Source organism: Erigeron canadensis, chromosome 1, assembly GCF_010389155.1.
Source record: "Erigeron canadensis isolate Cc75 chromosome 1, C_canadensis_v1, whole genome shotgun sequence".
In the NCBI taxonomy this organism is placed as follows: domain Eukaryota; kingdom Viridiplantae; phylum Streptophyta; class Magnoliopsida; order Asterales; family Asteraceae; genus Erigeron; species Erigeron canadensis.
Genome location: NC_057761.1, coordinates 47,261,635 through 47,281,771, shown reverse-complemented (window position 1 = coordinate 47,281,771; position 20,137 = coordinate 47,261,635). Strand labels below are relative to the sequence as shown.

The following is a 20,137-nucleotide window of genomic DNA, read 5'->3' as shown; positions in this document are numbered from 1 at the left end:
GAGGTATGACAATATTTGGTTCTCCAGTTGCAGTAGCATCAGTTGATAGAAGAGGAGGGGTTGTAGAAATGAAGGGAAGAGATTCAATGTGTCGTTCATGCTGAGAATGCTCAGGTGTGAACGACGGCAACGGTGGGGTTAGGATGTGTCTATTTCTAGGCACACCCATAGAAGAAAGTAGTTGGCGAGAGGCGAATATTGGAGGTATATCTTTGTACATTAGTTGGGGAAACTGAAACATGTGGTTCTTGGGGTCGACCAAGGAGAGAAGGGAGCTGATCAAGTACAGTTGCATCAGCCATCTCCTGGTCAGATTCCGTCTCAGATGAGTCCGAAGACTCAAGCTGAAACTCACCCTCATTTATGCCAAGATCCATAAATGTTGGGGGTGGCTGAACAAGTTGTTCAGACTCCTGATGACCAGTTTGAGTTGCCTCAATGGTATCATCAGTTCTAGGATCCGTTGCCGAAGCATCTTCTCCCTGGACAGAGGTGACTGGTGCCTCAACTACAACTGCTCTATCCACAGTTGCAATATCACCGGCAGCGGCTTCAGAGACCACAGTCAGGTGCAGCAAGTCCAGATCTGGATCTCCTTCTGCTTTTGGAAGATCTTCTTGCTTTAGGAATCGCCTGGACTCCCGCTTCTGCCACAGTTACCGCTCCAGTAGACAAACCGGTGGGTCCCTCATTATTTTGAGGCCCGCCCAGTTGCCTTTCTGACTCACCAGATTGTGGTGCATCAGTTCTAGAGAATGCAAAAATCATTCTCGGGGACATCTGGACTTGAGTGGTGTTGTACTCTTCTCTGCCCAGAATCTGAATGAAACAAAGGGACATGAATCTTGAAAAGGGGACACAAGGACCCCTGTTGCCCTTCAGCTTGAACACCAGGCTTCTGAACAAAATACCTGCAAAGTCCACCCTCAGCCCATTCCAAAGGCAGTAAGCCATCTCTGCCTGGAAGGAGTTTATCTGGTCCAATCCACCAGAACTCCCTCCCAAACTTTCCACCAAGTGGACCATAAAGAACTTCCAGGATGGTGAAAGCCCTTTCATTGTAATGGACCCCTTGGTCTTCAAAACATCCCCTTCCACCATCTCCTTATTTCCCATATCAAGGAAGACCTGGCGGAAATTTATGTTGGAGGAAATCACCACTGGATTTTCATTTTGTCTCCAGTAGTTGAGGTTAAGGGCTTCCCTCAACGTTTCAATGGTGATGGTACACGGGACTGACCCATCCTTTAGAGAAAAGGAGATGGATGAGCAGTCCTCAGAAAGAGAGGCAGTGTACCAAAATTCACACAAGTAGTCATGAAACAGCTTGTGTGGATTCAAAGAGAAGGCATCGCTGAGGGGAGAAATCCGGAGAAAGGATTGGATTCTCCCTATAAGAGAGTCAGCGGCCTGGAGCCCTTGAAGAGATGCCATTGGATTATTTGGATTTAATTTAATAAGTTTAGAACTTATGGGAGCACCAGTGGCACGAATAACATTTTGTGATGGATTGTACTCAGCAGTGAGTAGATTCACATCACGAGAACGAGATGAAGAAGAAGATGATTTAGGAGCCATTTGTGAAGTTGGATTTAGGGTTTTGGACTTAAAGAAAAAAGAGAGAAAGGGATCTCGAATTGTGAATGATTGGAAGAGTAAATGAAAAGAATTTTGAGAGAAGTAAATGAGACGGATATTATGGTGGGGGTATATATAGGCAGTAAAATATAGCCAAGATATATACAAAAAGATATTTTTAGTCCCCAAAAGTTTGAAATAATTTGTAAAAAGTTATTTTCCAAAATTTTGAGAATTCAAAAATATTTAATACCTCCCATCAAGCATTTAATGCTACGACGGCTGGTATTCCCACTCACCCACTAACTTCATCAATACCCATAAAAGGTGCAGTACATTTCAGCAAAAAGTCTTGACACGTAAGACATGTCAGGTGACGTTTGTGAGTGCGAGGTTAGCACTCGAGTAACATCACGTGTCACAAGTATCCACCAAGTAAAACACAACGTTATGAAATCTGGCTGACCACCATTTTGAGACAAGACCAAACTAGCAAACAAAAGAAAATTTAGATGCCAGTTTCAACTGATGACCTTCAGTTGCATTTTTCAAAAAAAAATTATTTTGAAAAATATTGAGTCTTTTTTTTTATTTAAAAAAGTGATCCATTTGATCAATGACTAGTCTTTGAGTACATCAAGGTGTTCAATCTCCAACCAATCAAGGATCACCTGTACCATCCTCAACTGAAGGGCCTCTCCAGTTTAATGAGGATTTAACATACCCAGTTCATTGATGAGATGTTTAAAAGTTTTCTCATCAAGAGGTTTTGTAAAAACATCAGCTAACTGTTTATCAGTGGGGATGAAATGTATTTCAATATCTCCTTTCATAACATGATCACGAATGAAGTGATACCTGATATCAATATGCTTTGTCTTTGAGTGCATCACTGGGTTGTGAGATATAGCAATTGCACTGGTGTTGTCACAAAAGATTGGGGTTCTTGTGAATTTCATACCATAATCAAGTAACTGGTTTTTGATCTAGAGAATCTGGGCACAACAACTGGCCGCAGAAATGTATTCTGCCTCAGCAGTAGACATTGAGACCGAAGTCTGCTTCTTACTGGTCCAACTCACCAGTTTTCCCCTAGGAAGTGACATCCACCAGTTGTAGATTTTCTATCAATCTTACAACCTGCATGATCTGAATCTGAATAACCCATTAGATCTAACCCTGAGCCTTTGGGATACCAAAGACCAAGGCTAGGGCACCCTTTCAGGTACCTGAAAATGCGTTTAACAGCGTGCAAGTGTGATTCTTTTGGATTTGCTTGAAATCTGGCACATAAACATGTTGAAAACATTATATCTGGTCGACTGGCAGTTAAATACATCAGTGAACCAACCATTCCACGATATTCTTTTTGATCCACTGGTTTTCCATTTGGGTTAGAGTCCAAATTTAATGGAGCTGAAATAGGTGTGGTTTTTGATGGGATTGAATCAAATTTGTATTTTCTTAACAAATCTCTGACATATTTTTCTTGGTTAATAAAAATACCATCCATGGTTTGTTTAATTTGTAAACCTAAGAAAAATGTTAATTCACCCATTAAACTCATCTCATATTCTTGAGACATAATTTTCGAAAACCTTTTACACATTCCATCATCAGTTGACCCAAATTTGTACCAGCAAGATATTACCTTTTTCTTTCAAGATGAACAAGGTATTATCTATTGCACCTCTTTGAAAACCATTTTTGAGAAGATGTTTAGTTAGAGTATCATACCAGGCTCTTGGGGCTTGTCGAAGACCATACAAAGCTTTGTTCAGTCTATATACCCAATGAGGATGCTTTTCATTTATGAAGCCTGGAGTCTGCGTAACATACACTTCTTCTTCCAATGTGCCATTCAGAAACGCACTTTTTACATCCATCTGGAAGACCTTGAATTGCAAGTGAGCAGCATTAGCCAAGAAAATTCTGATGGCTTCAAGTCTTGCAACTGGAGCAAAAGTTTCATCGAAATCAACACCTTCTGCTTGACAATAACCCTTAGCAACCAATCTAGCTTTGTTCCTGATAACGTTGCCATCTTCATCCATCTTGTTTCGGTAGACCCACCTCGTTCCAATGGGTTCTCTCTTTAACCCTGGAGGACAAGGAACAAGCTCCCAAACATTGTTCCTTTCGAACTGGTTGAGTTCTTCTTGCATAGCTTCAACCCAGCTTGGATCTGCCATAGCCTCGTCAATCTTCTTCGGTTCAATCAGTGATAAGAAGGTGACGTTCAAGCATTGATCACTTGTGGCTCTTCTACTCTGAACCCCACTATCTGGATTGCCAATAATCTGCTCAATGGGATGAGCAGCAGTCCATTTAGTGTATTGACTAGGTTGGTATATTACAACATCAGTGCAAGACACCTGACGATCTCCAACAGATGCAGCAACTGGAGGAGGATCAGTCCAAACTACTTCAACTTCATCATCAGTGTCAACTGAAGAGTTAACATGATTATCTTCAAACAAAGGTATATCTTGAAGAACTGGAGAAGCTTGAACTGGTTCTGATGTTGTTGTGGCACGCACATCAGATCCAATTACCAGTTTTTCAGGTAGGTTAAAACTGATAGAAGGATAAAATGAGGTGTCACTGAAGTTCTTCTTTTCCTTAACTGGTTCCAAGACTTGATGTCTGGAAACATTTTCTGGTGTACTATCTGATTGATGAACCTGATCAGATACACCAAAATCAACTGGGACAACTGAAGATAAGTCAAGGATTGGTCTTTTGTTGATTGCTTCATTTGATTCATCGAATGTGACATGAATTGTATCATGTACCTTTTGGAGTCTATAATTATAAACTCTATAGGCTTTTCTAATATCTAAATACCCCACAAAGACGCCTTCGTCAGCTTTTGCATCAAATTTTCCCAACTGACTGGAATCGTTTAAAATGTAAACTGGACAGCCAAATACATGGAAATATCCAATATTTGGCTTACGATTCCTGAGGACTTCATAGGCAGTCTTCCTGTGTCTCTTGACATAAACTGACCGGTTTTGGGTGTGACATGCAGTTGCCACAGCTTCAGCCCAAAAACAGGTGGGAAGACCAGATTCAGATAACATACTTATGGCAGCTTCAATTAATGTGCAATTCTTCCTTTCAACTACACCATTTTGTTCTGGAGAACGAGCTGACGAAAAGTTTTGAGAAATGCCAATGTCAGTGCAAAATGTCTCCAATTCTTTATTCATGAATTCTGTACCGTTATCACTTCGCAACTGACACACTTTCTTGGTATACTTGAGCTCAATTCGCTTGATGAGTGAGATAATTTCTCCAGGTGCATCACTCTTTGATCTGATAAATATCACCCAACAAAATCTGGTGTATTCATCGACCACAACTAAAGTGTATCTCTTACCAGCTTTAGTTTGAACATTCACTGGACCAAAAAGATCCATATGAAGCATGTGAAGAGGTTCAGTGATACTGAAATTCTACCTGGTCTTGAAACTGGCTCTTTTCTTTTTGCCCATTTCACACCCGGGATATGGCTTTTCCCTTTTAAAGGAGAACAAAGGTATCCCATCAACCAGTTGCTTCATTGACAACTTGTTAATATTTTTGAAATTAAGATGGGATAACCGTTTATGCCACAGCCAGTTGGTGTCCTCATCAACCTTGACATAGAAACAATGCTCTTTTGGAGCAGGCTCCATGTCTAAGATGTACACATTCCCTTTTCTTGGTGCAATCATGACTACCTTCCAATCCTTGTTAAAAACAGTGCCTTGAGCAATGTCCAACAGTACCCTATATCCATCATCACAAAGTTGACTGACACTTATCCGGTTATATTTCAAACCATTGACAAATGCAACTTTAGTGAACTGGATCTGCCCATTGTCAATAACACCATATCCTTCAGTTTTCCCACTTCCATCATTACCAAATGTCACTGCTGGTCCATCGCAGACAGTGAACTCTTCCAGCAGGGGCTTACATCCAGTCATAGTCCGGCCAGCTGCGCTGTCCAGATACCAAATATTTTTCTTTCGATCGCCCTGCACACCCAAGTAAGTGATCAGTTATTTTTGTGAACCCATCTTTTCTTGATGGGTCCACTGGACTTCTTCTGAGAAGTACCATGTGCTTGACTGGGTGTTGAACTGGATGAGGAAACTGGAGGGTTCTCTCCATTTTCTGGAGTAAAAACAATTGGTTTCAGTGGAACATTGACCTCCTTTTTCTTTTCGATGTTTGCTCCTTTCTGAGCAGATTGTTTTATCTTTTGTTTTTGAGGAGGGGTTTTGACATTTTGTTTTTCAACTGAAGAGGATGCACCTCCTTCCAAATTTTTAATTCTGGCAGTACAACTTTGTACCTGCCTTGACAAATTTTGGAGTTGATTTTCCATTTTTAACAAAATGTTTTTTTCATCAGGCTACTGGCCTATGGACTTCGGCTTAGCGGGGGTTTTAGTCTTTAGAGTTGAGGACTCATTTGACTTATGAGGTAAAGGATTGTCACCAGATTCCTTTTTAACTGGAGCTTTAGCCTTCTTTGCTCCAGTTTTAACCTCAACAGGGTTGGTCTTAGTGGATTCAGATTTGACAGTGCCAGAGGAATCATAAAGTGTTTCAACTCTAACAGATTCTGGCAATTGGTGAATTGTGGGTAAAACAGCTGCCATCTGAAGATCACCAGATCTCCAGGCAGTTTTTTGAGCATCAATGGTTTTAGAAAAAGCGTCATAATTTTTACCAGATGCTTGTACCCAAGAATTGATAACCATATGTTCCTTTTCAAGATCAAATTTCAGTTTTTGGTTATCTCTTTCCAATGCCTCGTTTTTCAAATCTGACTCTTTAAGAGCCAACTGGACACTTTGCAAATCATTTATTTGACTTTTCATGTTGTTAAATTCAACCAAAACTGTTTCTAAGTATCTTTCACAGTCAGTTCTCATGGTTTCAACAAATAACAAGTCATCATTCAAAGATTCAGCAATATCCAGTTTTAATTCTGAATCAATTTCGACATCATAATCCCTTACCTTCTTTAAAATGATGTCAACCCATCTTCCAGACACAACATCATCTTTCACCACTGGTTGTTGACTCTCCAATGCCATGAAACACACATCTCTAATCTCTTCTTCATCATCAGATGAATCATCAGAGAGTTCCCATTTCCCTTCAGTTTGAGCCATCATGCACTTGTTCTTTTCTTTCTCGTTAAGTTGTTCAAGTGACATGAGAGCAATCTGGGCCTTAAGTTTCTTGTATTTGGCCTTATAATCATCAATTTTAACAAAGTTTGGGACAATAGGACCAGTTTGGTTGTTCATCTGACTAGATCTGCATTCCTTCATGAAATGGCCTTTCTTACCACATTTGTAGCAGGTAAGATTAACCTTATCCATAGAAATTGAACTGGAAGCATTATTGGACCCATTAAATCGATTAGATTTATGCTTAAACCTATTAAAGGATTTAGCAATCATGGCTACTAGATCATCATCGTCAGTTTCCTCACAACCATCACTGAGATTAGTGGTCAGGCCAAAGTTCAAAAAGTTGTTTAACATTTCCTTCATAGAATGTGACTGGACATTCTCAGTAGACATTAAAGCAGCACAAGGTTGCCCAGCAAAGTTGGCAGCCTTGGAACTCTGAGCATGGTTTAAAGCATCTTGCTCAGCCAGTAATCTTGCAGCATCGTTATCTTCAGTGAATCTGAAGGCTCCATAAAGGGAGGCAAGAGTATGACTATGCAAGGTCTTTCCTTGTCTTAAGACAAGAACCATGTGCGCCCATTTGGATGGCAAAACATCATAGAATTTTTCAAGAAGAATATCCTTATCCTTCTCCACTCCCAAGCCTCTAAGTTGATTAATTAGGCCAGTAAATCTGGTATAAGTACCAGTCAAACTTTCATTGGGAAGAGCAAAGAAGGATTCATACTTCTGAAGACACCTCTATTACTAGATGGGTGCTGAAGACACCTCTATGTCGATGGTGAGTGAACTTTGCAACACGATCAATTAATCTGGATATGACCAGTTTAGATCGATCGTGTACCAGGTTAACTGGAGTTAATGTAATAAGGTGACAAAATATGTAGATTAGTACACTGCAATAATATAAATGACAAGTATGTAAACTGGTGAGACAATATGTAATTTTCAAGTGTATTTTATTTATTATTTGTTTAAATAAAATACAAGGTTGTTGCGGAACCAAGATAATACATGAATGTAAATATCCTAACAACCCATGAATTACAATTGATCTAAACTTGGAAATTCTCCTAAACAATCGAAACACTTAGAGTTGTGAAATGTTCCTTTTTGCGATTGAGAGAATATTGCACAAGTTCACCAATATTGCAGAATATATGTATTTTCAAAGTTGTTGAAAAAGCTTGTGCAAGGACCTCTATTTATAGTCGAAGATTGAGCATGGGGATCTCAATTTCGACGTACAAATATGGTTGACAACACACAAAAGTATTGTTTAAATAATCCTTTGTGTGTGTTAAATAAAGTAAGACAAAAGGTTACTTTATTCAACCACTCTACATCTTTGCACCTTTATCCAAAGACAATATCATTGTCCGGTTAAAAGGATGTAGAGTAAAAAGGTCCTCCTCGTAATCAGTGTAAAGCTTTGTAAGAGCATTTACACTGGAGGATTCTCCAGTTGATTAATCTGGTAGATTGTGAACTGGGCTTCGCTGCCATTGCCAATCTCTGTCTTCCATTTGTTGTCTTTGACTTCAACTAGAAGGTCTTCAGATTCTAGTCTTCTGATCTCAACTGGAGGAAGTCATCAGTTGCTAAACCTGTACAATGCAACTGGACTTCTAATATTTCGGACAATTCTCCATGCTCTCCAGATGTCGCTGGAGAGCTCCAGTTTAGCTTAAACTGGACCTAACATCTCGTTTCATATCATAAAAAGTACATCAACCGACAAACGTTTAAATGACCAAGTACACTTTCCACCCCAAATAATGTAAACATAGGGGCTACGAAACTCACCTTTGCCTTAACGTCGAATTATAATTGCGTTATAATTATTTATCGTGCTACGAATGTCCAAAATCTTCAACGTTCACGACCTACCAATGTTTTTGTATAACACGTGCATATTAATATGTAAGTACATTAATTTATACGTATTATATGTAATTACAATTGCTAATAAAAAAAAAAAAACCGAATCATGACCTCCTGACATAATACTTAAAATGTTTATTAATTTATGTATAACAACAAGTTTTCCATATATATATATATATATACATATATTCGTATGCTTAATTCAAGTATTTGACTTATAACTTAAACGACCAGATTTGAACACCATAGGAGACTTGGAGCTGGGGAACGGCCCAAAGGAAAAGAGGACCCGATCCAATGCTAAAAACATGGGTCCCAACTAAGAAGAACAGAAAACAGACGAACTAAATATATAAAGGAAAAGGAAAAGCAGCGTGCGACACGCCACTTATGGCGTCTGAAACGGCAGGAAAAAAAATGGTAGGGCGTGCAAGACGGTGATGACCACCGTCCCAAACGGTGGTCTGGAAACAGGATTTTCAGCGTCTGGATGGCCGTCCCACAGGAGAACTTGGCGTCTAGGTAGCGTAAGGGGAAAAACCGAAAATGGAAGGCATCGTCTTGGACGGTCTGCTCACCGTAGCAGACGGTGGAGGGTGTTGGCCAGCGTCTCAGACGCCATGAATGGGGTACCAAACGGTGGGGCAGAAAGGGAAGGATTTTCTGGACTGCTATGATCAAGATGAAGCAGTTTGACTTTTAAGTCAAACTTTGACTCCGACCCAAAACAACAAAATTGGAAGCCAGGGGATCGATCTAGTGATAATACCATATGTATTCAGCTTCAACAACTCAAGGGAAAGCTAACAAACTCGAACCCCTATTCAGATTGCTCAAAAACCACAGTTTTATGATTTAAATTTGTTTTTGACTTAATATTTGCTTATAAACCCTAATTTTGGATAAGTTGCATTTTAGCTCAAATTTTGGGCCATTAGATGTTTACATCAGTTTTATATCATGAGTTCAGACATACCTTGACCCACGAATCTGACCCATTTCATCAACTAAGCAAATGACCCGTTTTTGACCCATTTGATGAATAAAAACCCTAAATTCTCTTTAAATCCGATTTTCACTTATAAATTGACTCATTATTATTGTTATATAATTAAAACATGTTTATAAACATAAAAAGGATAATATTGACACAAGTTTACTTACCAAATTCTTCCACAAGGCCTCGAATCCGAATTTAACCCGAAAATGGCTATTTCTTGCACTTGAAGATTCCAACTTTTTATATGATGATTAAATGATGATAATGATGATGAATTTAATGTAAATCTAACTTGAACAATACTTATTGGTATAAGAATTTAGTGAGAGAGAAGAATATAGTCTTGCATTCAATAGGGTGAGAGAAAGAAGGTAAGGAAATGAATGGATGAGGGTGGAAGACTTTGGTTGGGTGGTTCATGGGTCATGGGTCATGGGTCGACCCATGGATCACCCGATTACAATTCTAGTTGATTTAAACATCACGTTACGTCATATACCGACTTAATACCGCAATTAAATCTTGACAAGTATAATACACGTCAATAAATCATCAGTAGCATTTAAATCATTTCATTATCCAAGAATAAATTAAATTAAACACACATCACGTCAACGGGTCCATTTAGATGAAATTTCACTATATTACGAAATTAATTTATATTTAATTACGTTTAGTCACGCTAAATACACGTCAAAATTCACGAATGTTACACTTTGCTTCCCGTGGTTCAGTTGTCTCGCCTTAAACTACTAACTCACCACCATTATCTAACGGAATTCTCACCACCCGACTACCACAATCAATAACCGCGTTCATTGCCGACATCCAGTCCATACCCACTATTACACCAAAACTACCGATATCAAAAGGAATTAAGTCTATCAAGAATGGGTGGTCACATAACTCTAAGGTACAATCACGAACAACTTGATCAATCTTTGTTAACCCACCGTTTACCATTTCAAGTTCAAAGTAATGTGACAAAGGACTAAGGCTAGCATCAATCAACGGGATGAAATTGTTTGAGACAAGACTAAAATCGGCACCCGAGTCAAATAATACGGTGGCATATTGATTGTTGAGAAGAAAAGTACCTGCCACGACGTTTGGATCAACACGAGCCTCGACCGTATTCACGGCAAAAGCTCTTCCACGGGGAGCTAGTTGTTGTTGTGGAGCTTGATGTTGTTGGGCTTGATTTCCCCGGTTTTGATTTGGACCGGCAATTTGGAGTTGATTAGGATGCACGATCACTTGAACTTGTTGGCCAATGAGATTTGGGCACCGGTTACGGTAGTGGTCTTGGCTACCACATTCATAACATGTACCCGGAGCCATCGGGGGACGTCTCACATTAAGAGGGGCAACATTCAAAGGAGCATTTCGGCGGTTATTTAGACAAAACTTTGAAGTATGACCCGGCTGGTTGCATTGGAAACGCACATCACATCTCAAGGCGGGTCGGTGGTAACGATTACACCTAGGGCATAAAGGATTAACCCCGGCATAAACACCCTGTGGAGGACCAACCGCCGGCACAACCGCCGGCACAACCGCCGGAAAGACCTTTCCACCACGACCATGGCGCTTATTGTCACTCATCTTTCTTGGTGCCGCTTGACTCGGCCACCTCTTTCCTTTTGTTGTCATTCTTGCTCAATTTACCACCCCTTATGAGTTCCAACGTCACACTAGCGGTGCGGGTGGTTGCCTCTTTATATATGGAGGGCATGGTAGGGTGAGAAACAAGCATTCTCACTTCATGAGGCAATCCCGCCACAGACTTCTCAATCTTCACTTCTTGGGGCCTCACATAATGGGGAATGAGTCTAGAGAGTTGGCCAAAACGGCGAGTATAACCTCATAGTCTCCTCCTTTCATGGCAAGCTTGGAAAATTCTACTTGCAAGTTCCTCATCTCATGGGCCGGGCAATACTTAGCAATGATCATGTTTTTAAACTCTCCCCACTGAAGAGTTGTAGCCACATCAATCCCAACTTCTTCAACCTCCTCGTTCTACCATTCAAGAGCACCCCCTTTCAACATACCGGTTGCATAAGTGATTCGTTGGTGGTAAGCACAACCACTTCGGACAATGATTGCTTCAATTGCTTCCAACCACTTTAGACAACCCGTAGCACCACTATCCCCATGAAACTTCAGGGCTCCACAAAGCTTAAAATCTTTAAACAAGCATCCCGGTTGACGAACATCATAACCCCTTGGTCGAACGAAGACTTCTTCCTCATTAGTCTCCCCATTCCCATCTTCATTCTCGTCTTCACCTTCATTTTCATTTTCATTGTGAACCGCTTCATTTTCCGGTTCTCCTTGGGGGCCTCTAGCTTCCATGGCCGTTTGGATTCGGGCCACTAAATCCGGCATGAGATCATTTAGGGCTTGAGTGATAACCTCGGTTGTTACCCGAGGGTTTGCACCACCTCGACCACCACGGTTTCCTCTACCACCCCGTCCTCCTCTACCACCACGTCCACTTACTACCTCTTCTTCCTGAGCACGAAGGCGGCGAATAACTCTCTTCGGTCTAACCATTCTTTCCTGACACACGTGTTAGATTAGCAAGTTAGTTCTCACGATTCCCATACGAGTTAACCAAGTATATCATCACGAAACAAGTATTTCATATCTAGGGTTTCCCTAAACCGTCTAGCATGCATATCTCTACGGGGATTTTATCAATAATCTAAGGCTTTATCGATCATACCATCCACAATCAACCATGCAATCACGAATCATTCAACATAAAATAAAATGGGTCAAGTCATGAAAAGGCGGATGAAGCATAGTCCAAATCTTAACTTTAACATTCAACACATTAAAAGTGTTTGTATACAGGGTGTACCATCGGCTAACCCTTCACACCGTTAATATATTAAATGGATGTCAAGACTCGGTTCCGTTATGCTCTCTAAGTATTGGTCGGGTATGTATACAGGGTGTACTAGCGGCTAACCCTCCACCTACCCAATACTCATTAAGCATACCGGGTTTCCTACTATACTTCATCCACAATGCGCAATCCACGAGACCGTTAACTTTATATGACATAGGATAACCATAAATTTGTTGATCAGGCGCCTCTAGGGTTACCGAATGTCATACTCCGTTAATACCCTCATTTCACTTTGCTAGGGTTAAACAATAAACTATAAGATTATACGTTAACGTTCTTTCGATAAGTCACGGTGTATCCCGACACTAACACATACGTCCAGCAAGTCATCACATAGCAATCAAGTGATAAGAATCCTACGAACTCCGTTTAAACAAGTTTTTATGCATCATACAATTCACGTTGCACACAAAATTTCCCTATCATGCATGCTAATATGAAATGTGGGTGCAATGGCTATAGGCTAGGTCAATCCACCTAATTCTCTACAACCACGGCTCTCATACCATTCTGTTACACCCCAACAAGACGGAATTATGAGGGTTACATACTAAGCACAACACGACATGGAAATTAAGTAGAGACAAGTCTAGATGCATTAATAGGATTGGAAATCCATACAGATCATTCGATTACAAATACCGGATCATACAAAAATGTATAAGGAGCACGCCCATCAAACGTTTACAAATAATAGTTCAAAAGATGGTAAATGATCCTAAGCATAACCCATAATCGGGAACACAAATCACGGATCCATGAAGTCCAAGTTCAAGTCCAATCCTAGCTCAACAAAGCAAGTAATCATCCAATACGTCTTTGATTAACTTGTTCACCTGAAAAGTGTACTAAAACGTGTCAACATAAAGTTGGTGAGTTCGTAGGTTTAAATAATAAAAATTCTAAGTATGTCGGGATATCAACCGTTAACGATACACGAGGATTGGAATACCTAATCACGTTCAGACAAATCAGCTCAAGTCAACGTTTAATAATAGTTATAACGGCACGACTTACATATTAAATAATGTGTGATAATCTGGCACGACTTACATGATGAACAATGCGCGATATACGTTTCTAGCACGACTTACATAATAAATAATGCGCGATAAACCGGCACGACTTACATGATGAACAATGCGCGATATACGAATCTGGCACGACTTACATAATAAATAATGCGCGATAAACACATACAATCGTGTAACCAAGCAAAACAAGTAAGCATCTAACGTCACGTTTCATATCATAACAAGTGAATCAACCGACAACCGTTTAATAACGAGTACACTTTCCACCCCAAATAATATAAACGTAGGGGCTACAAAACTCACCTTTGCTGAGCAACCAATATTATCAAGTTTAAATTGAGCTATAAGTGTCCAGTAATCGTCTCGTTTCCACCACCTAACATAGTATTTAAAATGTCTATTTACATATATGATGATACACTATTAATTTACATATATACATGTACTTATTAATTTGGATGTATATATATAAATTTTGTATGTAGTAGTATATGTGCATGTCCATTTGTTTATAAAAGTCCAGCCTTTATTTGCAAAACATCTCAAATGTTGGGGCCCGGCCGATTTCATTATCTAACACAGTTTTGGATTTCCTTTTATATATAATATGTTTTATCAATTCATGCCACCACTCTCACAAGTACATCCCAAAATCAAACCCAGTTACTCCAAAATCCAAGAGACAAGACGGTTATCACTCAGTTTTGAGATAAAATCAGGTTAACAAGAAGGTTATGTGGAAGCCCAAATGATTTAAGGGTCACGGAAGAAGTCTAGTGAAAACTAGAAAATTGGATGATCCACACCACCGTAAGATACGGTGGTAGTGGCGTAAGCTACGGTGGCGAAGAATAAAGGGGGCGTAAAGTACGGTTATACAGAGCGTAGGATACGGTAGAGAAAGCATAGGGGGCGTATCTTACGGTCCTGACCACCGTAAGGTACCGTGGTCTAGTTTTAGCGTCTCCAACTTGAAAATCCAGCGTAAACAGAGGCTTAGGGGCGTAACCCTCAAATGGAAGATGGAGAGCAGCATAACCTACGCTGCCTGGGTCGTAGTTACGGTGGTGCAGGGGAGGTTCAGCTTCTGGGCAGCCATATGAAGGAAATGGGCAAGAACACCACAATTGACTTTTAAAGTCAACTTTGAGCCCAAGCTAAAAAAACCTTTATTTGAGACATTGGGTCGAATTGAGAGTATCCAGAACATGTTTTGGGTGATTATGATTGTTATGAATGTAAACAAAAGCGTTCCATAACACCAATTTCGATTCAAACATAAATTTCTTAATTTATTTGATTTTGACCTAATATTATTACATAACCCTAATTCTTGGTTAAAAATGTATTTTAGTTCGTAATTCAGCCAAGAATCGTTTTTGATAGATTAGAAGCATGATTCAGCACTTAACCCACTTCAAGATTTGATCCATAACACATCCGAACCCAAAAATTGGATTTTTGACCCATTTTACTAAATAAAACCCTAATTTGAGCTAATATTCCTTTTGACCAGAAATTTGACCCAGGTTTGTTTAGGATAGATCAGGGACATGTTTACAAACATAACCCATAGTAGGATTTCGACTCATAACTTGCTACAAGAGAAATGACCCGTTTTTTGACCCGTATTGCCCATAAACCCCTAGTTTTGATTTAAATTAGTTTTGGTTAGGTCTTTGGATCAAAGATGTTTGAGTTTGACTACATACATAATTATAAACATGAAATGATAGTTTTGAGTTAGATTTACCTTGCTAAAATCACCTCCAAGACCAAAACCCGAATTTAAGCTATTTAAGGAGATTTCTTGCACCTTTGACTTCAAATTTTTGACATGATGATTGAATGATGATGAAGATGATTATTCTAACATTAAATTATCTTGAAACACATTTAATGATAGATAAATTTAGAGAGGGAGAGGGTGTAAGAGTTGTCTTGCATTCAATGGGGTGAGAGAGAGAGAGATGGAAGGAAATGAGTGGATAATGGTGGTGGGAGGGGATTGGGTGCTTGGATAGGGTTGGGTCATGGGTCGACCCATGGATCACCCGATTACGTTTCCAATCAAACTAAACGTCACATTACGTCCTAAAACCGATAAATACGTTCACGTAGCTTCGACTAACACAAATACACGTTTCTAATTCACAATTAAATAAACGAATTATTTAGATAAATTAGAATAATAAACCATTTAGCATGTTCGAGTCAACGGGTCAAGAATCAATTAAGCCACAAGAATCAAGGACTTAAATCGAAATTAATCAAGTTTAATTCACGTTAATTACACATAAAAATCCCGAATGTTACAGAACTCCTTCCCACTGACAACAATCATTTCCTATCCACGATGAGAGGATTCCAAATTCATCCGTGACACTTTGCTTGAATATGAGAAGAGCTATTCTCTCTTGCCCAGAACAAACCGTGTATTTTTAGCACCCAAAGACGTATCTAAGGTTGCAATAAAATACATGACAATGAAAGTGAGAAGGAAACCCATTCCCTGCTGATTCCTAATGATTCAGCTTGACCCCCAAAAGAGTTGGAAGTCAACTTGTTGACCATATATGCATAGGAGACTTGGAAGTCAATATATGAAACTTCTTTTGAGTTTAATAAAGTCATTCTATCATTCTTCTGATCAAGATACGAATATAAATTTTCTCAGCAACAATTCACTGAACTGGGCCAAAGTGCCAAACTGTCTTAGCAGTTGTCTTGACTCATAACGTCTTATGTCTTTATCAGCTTCACCCACTAACGCGCTAACCTCTATGTTCATGGAATCTTCAAATGTTTGTTATCTCTTATTTCTTCGTATGTTTGCAAGAACGCTATATTACAAACAGAAAACCAATTACTCAGTAGCTTCTAAAATCAATCACCTAAAAGTGAGGAAAGAAAAGAAAGAACAAGCCTTTAACCCTATGGTGATATTTCATTATAGTGATGATTATAAGATACACAGCACAAGTGTGTATATACAATATACTGTATACATATATTCTTTACATGACTTTCAAAATAAATATATATGTATGTATATATATATATTCTCTTTACATACGTATATTCTTCCAAGTTCTAACTAGGGACTATAATATAGTTACAATTTAACTTGAAAGGGCAACATGAGAGAATGTTCATGATAAGAGCTATGCAACAATTCAAGGGTCTATCCAATCCTTGATCAATTCATGGGTGTTAAGACAGAATCTGCATATGTTTCTGGTATCGGAAGATTCAACTCTGAGCAAACTAACTGAATTATATCTTTAGTCACAGACCCAAAAGACAACTTGTTTACGGTCACAGAAATAGAAAACCTATTGCTTATGTCACAATACGCTGTTGACCCTCCTAAGCCTGCATGCCCGAATCCAATTAGAGAGCCATCCTTTGAGCATACCCTCTTAAATCCAAGCCCGAAATTCCCATTTGGAAAAATCAACTTCTCATATTCTCCATTACCCAAAAAGGAATCATGGATTTTTGTTTTATGGTTGCTGAAAATTTTGGATTCTGTTTTTGAATCTTTATGCTTTCCGCCATGTTTTTTATTGTGGGTTTTATTAGATTTGGGAAGGTGGGGGTGGCTTCCGAGTAATGGTTGGGATAAGGAGGAATGAGGTGGTGGGGCCACAACTCCATCCAGAAGGGCTGCGTAGTAGCGTGCAAGTGCACGCGCTGAGCAATGGCCATTGGCGGCAGGTAGTATGGCACGGCGGACATTGAGGGTATTAAACAAGGGAACTAAGCCGGCGAGTACATCAAACTGGAATATGGAGGAAGAGGCAGAGCTAGAGGTAGTGGTCGGGCTGCTTACTTCTGAGAACTTATTGACATCATTTGTATCTAGTGTGAGTGTTGCAAGTCTGGATTCCACACCTGAAGTAAGTAATAAAAGATGATTAACCAGGGAATGATGTGAAATGCTGTGAAACAAAGAAAAACATACACACAAACATATAGGTATAAAATTCGACCCATTTACTTGCCCAGGGGTCCATTAAGGTTATGGTTTATCCCTAACAGGTTGAAAGTAGATTATTAGGTCAAACGGATGAGATTGTTGCTGAATTAATATAAATTTTTAACCATATTTGGGAAACTAGTTATAAATCAAAGCTTTCAATACAATAAAGTGTTTTGACCCCTTACCCAACCCGTCAGACCCACCCGTTTTGGTACCTCTAAGAAACAACTTAATGGCACCATAGATACTGCATGCTTGCAAGACTGCAACTAATATAAAATCTGGATCTATGACAAATACTGAATAGAAATATGACAAACTATATTTTGAGGTATTATGGGGACTGTATGTCTATATGTATGTAAGTATGCATCGATGTATGTGTCTATATGTGCATGACTAATGTGTGTGGCTATGTGTAGCATTGGATTCAAACTTGAGACAGGAAATATTAAATATTACAGATGATAGGGGTGAATCATGCCTTGAGGGATTCCAATATAAAGCTCCCCTTTAATGCTAAGCGGGTGAACCAAAGCCTCTTCAAGGATATCTTGAAACTTTTTCTTCGATGCACGCTGTACTTCCGAGAACAATCAGACCATTAAACAAACCAAACCGAACCTTATATAATATTTCTCATACAACCTTTGTCTTCAAAAGTCATACTGAATAAGAGACCATCAAGGCACACTAAGCATAATTGGAACTTCGACCCATATACTTGAAAATGGGTCAATATGGTCATATAATCGAAATTTAAGTTATCTAAACATGTAAGATGTCATATAGTTTCAAGCAGGACAATAATGTTAATAAGTAGTACTAGTTGTATAAAAATTTTCAACTTTTTGACCAGATACTTTTTTACTATTGTAACCGGGATCTAAGTAGGTCAAATTGTATCATATGTTTCCTAAAGATGTTTGGACAAGAATTTCGTACCTCAATGATCCCACCACACAACCAACCAAATGATAAGTAATGATATAGCTGTTCTTGACCAGGTTCATTCTCTGGTGCTGCCATAGCAATGCGTTTTAGGCATTCATCCCAATCACACAAAACCATTGGGTTATCTTGCACAAGGCTGGCCAGAGCATTCTGCATTCCGGCTGTATGATTGAGTACATGATGAACCTGGGGGGTAGAAAAAGGATAGATATAAAATAAGAATAATTCGCTCTAGGTATAAGTAGACATAGAGATATTGAAATACTAATCCAGATGTATGATTGAGTACATCTGAACCTTTATTCGATCTTTACTGTTTGAACTGAACTCTGGCCAAATATTTGCAATGTTCTCGTCAAGTTTCACTTTCCTGCAATCAAGTTTCAAAAAATCAAGAGTAGAGTTTGGGTCAATGGCATATATATATATATATATATAAAACCTCACAAGATGATACCAAGCACATATAACATTAAAAGGAAGAATATAATGTATATACCCTTTATCAACCAGCCAATGTAACAATCCAGCCGTGATTCCTTTTGTTACAGAGAAAACAGGAAATAAGGTATCTGGCTTAACTGGAGAAGGATCATAGTTTCCAAGAACCCCGGCAGCAGTATCAATTATCACTTTCCCGTCTTTATAGGCACAAACCTAAGAAAGAGATACTAGCGATGAAAGTATCAGATTATAATATCCAATTCATGTAAGTGTTATGTAACCTTGATTGAAACTTCATTGTGGTTGTACACAAATGATGGGAGGAATATTATAATATATATTCATACATACATAATATATGCAAACATGCATATGAGTGGGTGTGTGTATATGTGTGTTCATGCATATATACATATATATGTACCTGGATTCCAAGGATTCTATCATCCTTCCCCAGCTTAACTAATAGAGGCCTCAGTTTTGCCTCTACTTCAGAATTCACAGGGGTGTCACATACCCATTCTGCACGATCCACTAGTCCCTCATTTGGGTCACTATAAAATATTAGCAAATAAGAACCAATGCACGGGAGATTGGTTTAAGAAAAACATAAAAAGATACAATGACACAATTAATACAGCACATATATGCCATTTTCACACCTTTATTCTACACAGGTAAAAGATGATTGAGTTTGCACAGGTAAATTTAAAAAGTTTAGGCTTATAGTTCTAGAGAAAAATGTTTGCATGTAGTAATTTCTACACTTACGAGTGTTGAGATCAATCCATTACACCCATTCCTCACGCTTAGTCCTCTCACGTAGAGAATGTGGGAGTAGCAAAACGACTTCTACATCGTAAGTCTAGAGAAAACTTCATACCTTTGCATGTTAATGTAACTCCGGAAATTTCTTTTGCAGTCATAAAACTCATGAGTTTCTATATTTCTTCACACTTATAAATGTAAAAGTTAAAATCCAATAAATTAAACTTTTATAAGTGTGAAGAACGTGACAAAAATGCACTAATTTCCCTAAGCTATGCAGATAAGTGTTCCATGTTTATTGCAGTGAGTGAAGATACAGCAGAAACAAACCATTCAAGAGCAGATTCAGCAAATGGTCTAATGATTC

The 20,137-nt window shown here is 38.9% G+C and overlaps 1 protein-coding gene across 1 annotated transcript; it reads right to left on the bottom strand.

The window, feature by feature from the left end:
- Positions 1–16,790: 16,790 nt before the first annotated feature.
- On the bottom strand, positions 16,791–19,374 carry LOC122593719. The gene is made up of 6 exons (XM_043766170.1): positions 19,369–19,374; positions 19,058–19,215; positions 18,856–18,928; positions 18,550–18,744; positions 18,089–18,182; positions 16,791–17,516 (listed from the first exon to the last, which is right to left on the bottom strand). Exons 1-6 carry the CDS (start codon positions 19,372–19,374, stop codon positions 16,819–16,821), a joined length of 1,224 nt encoding a protein of 407 aa, XP_043622105.1. The 3' UTR covers positions 16,791–16,818.
- Positions 19,375–20,137: the final 763 nt, after the last annotated feature.

Coding starts and splice junctions, on each gene's coding strand:
- LOC122593719 (XM_043766170.1), bottom strand. Junction 18,183..18,549: donor TGTGTGGTGGGATCATTGAG/GTACGAAATTCT, acceptor TCGGAAGTACAG/CGTGCATCGAAGAAAAAGTT. Junction 17,517..18,088: donor TTATATTGGAATCCCTCAAG/GCATGATTCACC, acceptor TACTTACTTCAG/GTGTGGAATCCAGACTTGCA.